Genomic DNA, 11,029 nt, shown 5'->3' with positions numbered 1-11,029 from the left:
TGAAATCTTTATGAATGAATGATAAAATACAAGAAATAATTAATGAATGGAAAACCAATAAGCTTCAATTATTTTTTATTCTTCGTTAAAATGTTTCTGTTATTAAACAAATATGTTGGACAGGTAGATGGAATTTCGGTTTTTGTACAAACCATAGGAACGAATTATGTTCGAGAACCGAGGTATTTTAACTGTTGTGATTGTAACCATTTTACACAAATATAAATATTTTCATAAAATATAAACAAAAGAAAATGTAATATCTCATCTAGATTTGTATTTCTATGACGTATTACATAAACTTTGAATAAAATTACGTAAATGTTTCTTAAATAAATTATAGAATATTTAACATACACAACACTTATGTTGTTATATGGAAATAGAATTGCAGACAATTTTCTTTCTCTTTTTATATTCATCATTCTTTTGGGATTTGCGAAAGTTCGCAGAGCTTTCTTGAAAACTTTTTTTCACGCGAACCACGTTTTATTCTATTTTCCTCACTTTTCTTCATTCTTTTTTTTTCTGAAGAAAAAGCATTCGCACACATGCGACGCGCATTCCAGTGCAGAACGTTAACGATTTACGCACGAAACAGGGTGAGAGCAAATATATATATACAAAAAAAAATGTGAAAGAGTAGTAGAGAAAAGGGCAAAAAGGTCTGGGATTTATTAAAGAGTCCCAGGAGTTTCGCACGTTCGCGCAAATCATGCAGACCGATAATTCTGGTTCGCGTCGAGCCGCTCTTGTATTTCTTCTTTTCTTTCTTTTTCAGAGAAGTCCAAAAAATGCGCCTAGCACCTCCTAAGATTGATGATAAGCCTATCTCGAGTCTCTGAAAATATCGCATGTTCTGTGAAACGCTGAAAATAATCGGTAAATGTAGGTGAAATGAAATATTCGATTGGGGGTAGTTTATAGATTTATTGTTCGGTTCTCGTGCACTATTTTATTTTGATAATAATTATTTTTATTAATATTTCTTTATTGAAACCTTTTATGTGCATTCATTTTATATACCTATATTAAACTTCATTTTTATTGCATACTTGATATTAAATAGCATGTATACTAGGGTTATTGAACCGGGAAATTTGGAAAAATGTATAGTATCGATACCTGGAAATTATAGATCGAGAAATTTTAAAATTGAAAATGGCACTAAAAAATATGTAATTTATGAAATTTTTGAAGCCCCGAGAATTCCCGGGAATATCACATGCTTAAATATCAATATTTTATAATGTAGGAGTCTGCAACCCCTTTTTTGATGGGTTAATTCAGGTGGCTATGTTGTAAGCTAAAAGGTTGATAAATTCTGATGAAAATATGGAAATATTTATGTTACTAATAAAGTTTATGCAACAAAACATATTTACATACATAATTACGCAGTTTTACAAAACAAACGGATTCATTTAATGTATTTACAAACTTTTAATTAAATTTTCCTGAAATGCACCTGGAAATAATGATTTCTGTTTAATAGTTATTAAAAAATGTTATAACTATGAGTAAATAATTAATTACATTTTTTCTATCTATTCTTACATATTTTTGTAAACTCAACATTTAATAATTACTATTTAAATTGATTAATTAATTAGTGATTATAATAGTTTTTGTTAATACTTCTTATAAATATTTGTAAATATTAGGTTTTACATAATACAAATCCGTACGATCAGTGTGAATTCAAATTTATTCGTTATTGCAATAATTGATTATAGGTGAAGGTTATTTTAAAAATCAATGTAGCAAAATTCGAAAACAAACGCGTTTTTTTTTGTTTTATCATCATTTTAAGAGTAAAAATGGTTTGCGTTAGTTTTTAAATTATAAATGGCATTTTTATGCATCAATCATTCAATGCGACCTTGACCAAACCGATGTGTTTTAATGCTGAATTTTGCTGCATGAATATTTGAATTTCACGTTACATACTTTCAGTTTTTTTTAATTTTATTTTTTTTACGAAATTTGCGTATTCCAGCTATAATATTTTACCTCTGAAAACGAAGTTACGCTTAACGAATTAATTTTCTGGAAAGCATCCAATCGTTATATTTCAAAGACGTAGTTTTTTTTTGTGGAATAGTTTAATTAATTGTTAAGTAAATACGAATTAGAGAATGAGTCACTAATGTTGCAAAAAGTAGACAAATTGTTATACCGAAAGTGAACAATGCACCAACGCCAATTGAGACTAATCCATTTGTATACAAGTTCGCACGACAAGAGGCTTCCATCCGCCGATGTTTTAGTAGTTATGACCTTTATTTGTTGAGACGCCTAGCCTTATGTAAAGTTCTCGACTATGATTAATTGCAATCCACTGTTACACCTACTCACTGCCATATAAATCATTTCGGACAACAAATTACAGGGAAGAAGAAAAAATGGTTAGATGACAAAAGAAGAAAGAAACAAATACAGATGAGAGAAGAAGAAGAAATAAATAATTAGAAAGGGTCGGCAACCTGCGGCTCTTTTAATTGGAAATTGCAGATTCCAACGTCTCATAATACTACATGCGGCTCACTAGATCTCATTGGATCTTTACTCCAAAACGGTTGCCGACCTGTGGTATATACCTTCCTAGTACATCTCCGATGTTGATACTGGACATAATCTGGCAGATTAAAGGGAAATCTAAATATGAAGTCTCGTTAAAAAAATGAAATAAAACTGGATACATCCAGGTGTTTCCTGTTGTGTTTACTGGAGAGAATTGCTTAGATGCCATGAAATTATCATGCATTGCCGTGTGGCTGTGTATGTTTGCAATTACTTAGAGATAAATTAAAGTGTTTCGAACTCCCCACACGTCGGTTTTATTGTAATAACTAATGGCACGTATAGAAAACAAAAGGTGTTGCGCAAATGGGGGACCTTTCACATCAGCCCGACGTTACAGTTAAATTTGATGGAGACGAGAGTTATTATAAATTGGATAACCCACAGTTTATATAATATACCAGAAACTATATAAAAGCACAGAATTTGTGAGAAATACTCCAATACTGCTAGTCCTTAATTACATCAAGTTCTAATTATTAACGTATTATGTCTTTATAAATTCTCATTAAAAAAAATATAATTTACAAAACGCAAATGTAATTTCAAGCGTATAATAATAATGTCAGTTGTTGCATTAATTATAAATATTATTGATTTTAAATTTGTGAACTAATTAATAAAATTTTGTTTTGTACATTTTTATATTTACTCTTTATATAAGAAAGTTTATTAATTAATTATCATCATATTCGTCAAACAAAATAGTAGCGCTTCTTATAGGCATTTTTTTTTAATTTTTGCAATTATTCTTCAATAAGTTCGGATTTTCTCGGTATAAACATTTGAAAAATTGAGTAAAATAAATTCTAACAAAAATATTGTATAAAATTATTTTTTTATAAATACTGTTTGACCGTCATGTTTCCTTGTATGTATTTAGTTACTCGATTAGTCCGGTTTCAAATAAAACTATTGACGGAACCGATTACCCGCACTATGCGAGGTATTTCTGTATTTATAACAGTGTGGAAAGATTTTTTGATCAATTGACAATATGTATTTTTTGTTTATTTAGAATAATGTTTAAAAATATTTATATACGGGAAATAAAATTAATAAAAATATATGAATGTAAAGAGTAAAATTTGTTTATTATTTAAAATGTTTAAATGTTATGTTTATTTAACAATAAAATTTAATTTAAAATAAATGATTTTACATGTTTTTTATATAAACAATATAATTCCGAATCTAATAGAATTATTAAAAATTATTGAATTTATATTTAGTTTGTTTCGAAACTGATCAAAGCTGCACTATTTTTGTATACATATTATCAGATGTAGGAAGATTTCCGATGGGAATAAATAATAAAAGTAATCAGAAAGAAATTTCTGTCGGATTAAAAGTAATTTTATAATTAATTTCATAAAATAAATGAAATGAAATACGTCACTCAATTATTAGTTTTATATAAGATATCTTCTGTTTCTCAGGATAATTGGAGATCATATTCTGGTATTAGTTTCAAGTTCAGTGAAGAAATAACTGACAAATCATAACAACTATTAAAGAGAGTTAGCAAATCGAATCTACTCATGTGCATCGCCGTAATTGGTAATTTGTTTCACTTGATTCAATTTATGTTTTTAGTGCAGTAATCATATTATCTCAAGGAAATCCCATTTATTTTCAAATCAAATATTATTTTATATAAATTATTTAACATTTCACAAAGTATACAAATATTTCCTTTTAATATGCTAACATTTTAATTGTCCCTACGTTACTTGCGTGGCGTCTCTGACACGCCAGTGGGTATAAAAAAAGAGAAAATTTATTTAAAATTAAGAACATTTATATGGGAATTGTTCGTCTGTCTAATGTACAAATTTGTATAATCAAATAATATAGGATGCTATAAGAAATTACAGGCAATGTTCATTTAACGTACACATTTTTAACGTACGTTCGCCTATTTAAGGTCCAATAATATAACGAAGTGACGTATACAAATGACGTTATTGGATAATTGTACGTTCGTAAGAACATCAAACATCATCTGCAAATGACAAACGCATGTGTACCAATAAAACTGCATACATTTATATGGGAATGTCTATTTGTCTAATGTACATTTACTTAACGTATGGAAATTATGTACATTAACTGAATTCTAATGGGATTTATCAAAATTAATAATTAAGGTAACTTATTTTAATAATTGGTAAAGTCTGATAAATATAAATATTGAATGAAACTGTTTTGACAAGAACTAAGTTTTTTTATTTAAACGGCTAGAATAAATTAGGACATGAAAATAGATTAATCCAAATAATAATGTTGGTAATCGTATGGTGGGTGTAGTAGGTGATTCACAATCGCAGAGTACAGGAAACAAATTTATCTGCGAATTGTATTTTTGATACTGAATATAAATGAATGAGAAAAGAATAAAATTTACTAGTTTAGTGTGAAATGATCTCGATAGTTTGCTTGACGTTCCTTGTGGTCCTGAGCAGTGCCCGGTGGATGCCACCAGCAGGTAATTAGAACTTCCCTCGACGTCGAACCTAAATCAACCGCTTAAATTCCCCTTTGGCCTCGGAGTTCGACCCTTCGGATCTTTATTGTATTTCATATACTTGCCTACTTCCAGGCTCAATCAGCCTGATCAATAGACCAGACTTCGACTTCCTGAACGACGATTACAATGTGAGCCATTCCAGAAGCAAAAGGTACATAGGGCTCAGCAAAAGATACAAGGTAAAACTCTCTGATCTATAATCACTAGTTAACCTAAACTATAAAAAATCAGCTAAGGTTTATATACAAAAAAAAACGTTTTTCAGATTCAAGTATTTCCAAATTTAATTTACTATTTTAATAAAATTACAAAAATATAAAACTTCACTAAATTTGTTTTTTTTTTTCTTACGTCTCTAATCAAAATATTTTTTTTTTACATATTCATAATGCTTTTTAAAATTTGAAAACCGGTTCAAAACCTTAACATTGTCTGTAGTTAAACCGTAGATATCAGGAATGCGTCGCGCCCGGCGAGGTCGAAGGGCACTGCAAGCATGTCATCTATTGCCCTTTGGACGTGGTCGGCATCTCTGGGAAGGCAGCGTTGGACTACCTCTGCATTATTGAAAAAATGTGAGCGAATTGCGAGGCGGCATCGCACGCACAGATTGTCTCCTCGGATCAATGCTTGTTTCCACATAAATCACGACTTTTCAAATGCAAAACACACTTGTGGAACGTACGAACATGAAACAAAAAAAAAAGAAGCACGAATAGAAAATATGTATATAAAAAAAAGAGAAATAAACAAGACAGTGTTTTGCGTTTTTGAACAGTTCAGACACGTAGGCGTTGCCAGCATTTCCATAAAGAGCGCATTTCATTTCACATTCATGGTCAATTCCTTGTACAGGTAAGCCGGTGCTCCAACCCCATAGCATAACACGGTTTCATTATACCAAACGACGAAACCCAATTTCAATTAGAATACACAAAAGATTCGAATTGCAAATATGCATTTACTTATAGAGCATCCTCTGATTATTAGATGACTACACATCCGGATTTTACAGAAAACCCACAACTTCTATTGAAAACCTAAAAAATGTGGAACTAATAATAACATTCTATTTCATATTTTAAATAATCCACAATAAATCTCCTATAAGAAATTTAACACAGTAATATTTTTGAAAAAAAAAAATATGATTTAAGTATAAATTTGTCCATACACTGTATTTGTATACAATGTTATAGAAACAGTTGAAATTCGCGACATCCTTAGATGATGATAATCACATTCCTGATCGATTTGAGTAATGTATACTGCTGTAATTGAATAATACTGCAATTACAACTGAAACCAAATCTCTGTAATATAATGGACATTGTGATGGTAATAAACAATTTGTTTCATTATCATATGATTATCATTAATCCTAGTATTATATTAATATATAATATGTTAATAGGTATTGGAACAATCTTAAAATTATGTAAAAATGGTTCGTAAACCGAAAATGAAATTATTGTTCGGGGACCGAATCGTCCAAGAAATGAAATTCCAGTATTGCTTCTATTTATAAGTATTTTTTATTGGTCAAACATTAATACATAAGAAAAAAAAGTACATTCTTTACATATAAATAAATTCTAACATAAAATTAAAAATATATATATATATTAATAGGCTGGCCAAAGGGCTAACGACCGGGGTCTTTCCGCCTATTGTTTCTAATATATAGATTATTTTATATTTATGCACTAATATTGCTTAATACATATTTTTTTTATTCAATTCGAATAAAAAAAAAATTGTTTCATTAACGAGTTTCAAGTATAATTTGTATTGTTTTTGTCGAATAAATCCGACGGATGATTCGAGTTTATTATTTCTTAAGAGTCCCTTACGCTTGACGTAATGTAATCTTCGTATACAACAATACTCTTAACCTTTATTAAATTTTATTTTATTCAGTCTCATATTTTTGTTATTGTCTTGCAGATTTAATACAATAACATTAAATTGTTGTCTCCTTTTCATTAAACGAATTTAATAACAGAAACTCCATTATATTACGCATACCTCGCTTAGTACGGGTTTCGCAATTATCCCGTACTTCTATTAGTTATAATTTACAAAATACCTTGAAATCAAACTGACGTTGTGTAACGAAAAGTTATCGATTTTCACAACAATCTGATGTTGGACAAACATTTATCGACGTTAATTACAAACCGGAGTAAACGAATTTCCAGTGTCCGTCCAAATCTGTTTGAGAAGATCAACTCGGCTCCCGTGTATTTTCACAGCAAATACCAGTCTTTGTGAGTTTTGTAAATGCGAGATGCTAATAATGGTTTATGTAGTATCTCATTTCAATGGGAAAATCGAAACCAACGTACGCATTCACAAAAAAAAATTACTAGTCAATACGTTTTGTTTAGCATATCCAATAGTTACTATTCAAATTTGTTCATTCGTTGCTTTTATACAGTTTTTGTGGTGGTTAATTTTTAGTTTTATAATCCACTATTAGTCCGGTTACAAACAGTCCGGAATATTGGCGGACCCGATATGAATCTATTTATGATGAACAAAATATACATTTTTTTTAAACGGAAATAAGCAAATTCAGTTACGTGATAAAAAAAAATGTTAACAGGTGAGTGCTCCTCTTACAAGAAGAGCATCATAGACTTCCTTCAGATCAATATTTATTACGTGTTGTAAGTTCGCCATCAATTTTCTCGACACACGTTTCTCAAAACTTTCGTAACTACACATCATGTATCACTTAACTAACTTAGATCAAGTAAATTTATTGCAATAATTCAATTTTCCTATATTTTTATTTAAGTTTCATATTCTGAAAAATGTGATGTCTACAATTATCCTTTAATGGTTACGTAACATAAGAACTGAAAAAAAAAATTCTCGTTTCTCATCCTTCTTATATAATTTATTCCGATTATATCACGTTTATTTTTCCTCGCATTTTCAAATTAGATTGTATAACACGTGGCGAGTAAAAAAAGAATGAATTATAAAAAAAATTCACATTTCTCATATTAAATGAAAAATAATACAATAAAGCTTTCTCACTCCGTAAAATACATTGGATTCCACATCGATCGTAAAATTTAATTTCAATTCACATTCCAAATATTTAATATCTAAAATTAAATCCAGATAACGCCACTTATCATCATTCAAATTCATACAAAAAAAATATTGTACATTAATTTATATAATGTTATGATATAAAATCCTTATCCTTTTTCAACGTCGAAAATTTGTCCTGTTACAATTGTAATAATGAACTATTATTAACATAAAAAAAAACAATTATTTTAATCTCATAAAAACAAATAATACCTCGCATAGTGCGGATAATCACATATATATTCGTGTATTTGAAACCGTATTAATCAAAGAAGTAAATACATATAAAAATAAACCATTCAAACTGTACGAAGTAGTGTTGTGGATAATTCGTGCACAAATTTCTGTACTTTAAACGGACAATGTATATAAATGCCTTTTTGTTTGCACGAATGTATTAAATGTTCTTCCAAACGTATATTTTACAGTCTTCTTTGCTAATGTACGTTAATTATCTTCAAATACATGTATCTATTTTTTTTGGTTTATTCGCATGAACGTACTCGATGTTATTGCGAATGTATATTTTACAGTCGGCGTACGTTAATTGGACTATGATTTCGCAAATATATGCATCCGAACTCGACATCATATGCTAATAATTTCCAACATCCGTTATTTGTCCACTAATTTGTTTGTCTATTTACACTGTATTAATTTAATTAATATTTTCAAATAATTAATTAATATTTTCTTTCGTAAAATATGTTTGTCTTTGATTATTAGTTTAAATTTTCTTTGATAAATTTCAGAGCATTAAAATCAAGGTCATCTGCTTGAAGTGCACCAAAGCATGTGCTTGTGCTTTAAAATACTCGCATTATATCAGAGCATCATCCTTAATTTCATTGCAAGATAAAGTAACCTAATTAGGGTGAAAGATGTTGAAGAAAAGTGTAGTAAATCATTGTAATTTTGTCATTTCAGCCACGTGGGCGTCTGCTGTCCGGATGACATCCTGCTGCAAAGTTTGACGGGAGCTCAATTGATTATGGATTTACCAGCCGGAGGCGAAGAATACGATGACGAAGATGCATTTACTGGTTCAGTATTAATTTTAAACCACTAGCGCCCTCTCCGACACCAACCCTAATAGCCAATCTTACATGAAAATAACCCCCTAAAACCACCCCCCAAAAGTCCCAACGAAAAAAACCGCACCACGATGAATGAGCGCTAATCGAAAATCGATGGATGAGGCTCAAAGCTTCCTCCCATCCATTTACCAAAATTATTTGATGCATATGTTACCATTAAAGTTTATATTATCGATATTCTATGTATTTCATGAAATCGATAGTTAATTTATATATTTTAATAATTTATCTAGTAATTATATACATTACCTAGTCATTATATAAGATTACTACTAGAGGAATATATAGAATTATAATTACATAATAACAAGCGCTACTATTATTCTATACATTAACTAGAGAAATTATAGAATAACAAACTTTTCATACTTTAACAATTTGTATAGATATTCTATAAAACACCTATAAATATATAAGGGAGAGTTGCCGGACTTGGACCGGAGTCTAAGTTAGACCACTACCGTAACTTAACCCATATTAATATATGTTAGTAGGTGTTTTCCGGGATATCCCGGGAAATTATATTCTATGTTCTTTTTAAATAAAATTTCCCGGGAAATCCCGTAACTTTACAAACTTTCTCGGCATTAAAAAAATCTTCCAGAATTATTTTATTATTAAGACTTGTAAAGTATATAGTAAAAATACTTTTAAATTATCTATCAAATTTAACAAAATTCAATATACAAGCAGTTGCCAAAATTGAACCGATCAATAATAAACAATATTTACCCGACTTCGAGTAATTTCTATAGATTTAAAGAAAATATTTCATGAAAACTTTACACAGATTATAACGAACAATTTTATGGAATAACGGTAACTATATTTACTTATAATTTTCTAGTTATCTATGTTTGTCCGTTCCTTTTAAATATTCGCTTCAGTTTTCATGAAATCACGAGATCAATCGAACCTCTTTTAGTCTTTGTCTGTGGGTAATGTTGGTTTTATTAAAGCAAATATCACGGCATGGATTGCTACGCTTCGTCCTTTTTACTGCGTCCATAAAGTACACACATCCATACCAGGCACAACTTCATATATATATATATATATACATTTCTTATTCGATTTTCTTATTTTATTATACCGTTATCTCTCACTTTACATTACTCATAACGTTCGACAATAACGATTTGTTTTTTCTTCTTCATTACTTTTTTTTAAAATATAACACTAGCATGAAATATAAACGACAATAATAAAATATGTTCTCCAGTTAAAGAGAGGTATAAAATATTAATTAGTTAGTTTTTTAACGATTTCATGAATGATTACTACTTACTTGTACGTATTTATTACACGCGTAATAATTCACAGTCTATGAATTATTACGAGTTTAGCAAATTTCCGTATATTTACAAAATAACAGTAATTCGCTGTAGCTAAACAAATAAATAATAATATGAATTCATACTACAAAGAAAATACTATAGAATTTTATTAATGACACATTTTAGTTTTGAAACATGTATATGCATGATTAAGCACATTTGTTTCATAAATCATAAGCAAACTGATTATTTTGTATCGATTGTTTAAATTAAAAAAAAAAGTCAAAGTGACCGGTCTTGGTAGGTAAGCGTACATACTTTTGTCCAAATAAATAAATACAAGCATATATTAGAAAAGAGATTAATAGAGATGTGATAATGTCATCTTTGAGAAATTCTAAACCAAAGTTTGAAATTATATATATATATATATA

General features: G+C 29.2%; 1 protein-coding gene across 1 annotated transcript; it reads left to right on the top strand.

Annotated features, from left to right (window-relative positions):
* Nucleotides 1-4,991: 4,991 nt before the first annotated feature.
* On the top strand, nucleotides 4,992-9,388 carry LOC108565091. The gene is made up of 4 exons (XM_017924374.1): nucleotides 4,992-5,071; nucleotides 5,186-5,292; nucleotides 5,552-5,688; nucleotides 9,149-9,388. The coding sequence occupies exons 1-4, from the start codon at nucleotides 5,005-5,007 to the stop codon at nucleotides 9,288-9,290; spliced, it is 453 nt and encodes a 150-aa protein (XP_017779863.1). The 5' UTR covers nucleotides 4,992-5,004; the 3' UTR covers nucleotides 9,291-9,388.
* The last annotated feature ends 1,641 nt before the right edge of the window (nucleotides 9,389-11,029 follow it).

The sequence above is a fragment of the Nicrophorus vespilloides genome, unplaced genomic scaffold (assembly GCF_001412225.1).
Source record: "Nicrophorus vespilloides isolate i.1.1-1 unplaced genomic scaffold, Nicve_v1.0, whole genome shotgun sequence".
In the NCBI taxonomy this organism is placed as follows: Eukaryota; Metazoa; Arthropoda; class Insecta; order Coleoptera; family Silphidae; genus Nicrophorus; species Nicrophorus vespilloides.
Note: the sequence above shows the minus strand (reverse complement) of the source record. Positions and strands in the feature narration are given on the sequence as shown.

Excerpts from the sequence above, each read along its gene's own strand:
- LOC108565091 (XM_017924374.1), top strand. The coding sequence starts at position 5,005 with ATGATCTCGATAGTTTGCTTGACGTTCCTTGTGGTCCTGAGCAGTGCC. Across the intron at positions 5,072-5,185 it reads CCGGTGGATGCCACCAGCAG|GCTCAATCAGCCTGATCAAT; the intron begins GTAATTAGAACT and ends GCCTACTTCCAG. Across the intron at positions 5,293-5,551 it reads GGCTCAGCAAAAGATACAAG|TTAAACCGTAGATATCAGGA; the intron begins GTAAAACTCTCT and ends CATTGTCTGTAG.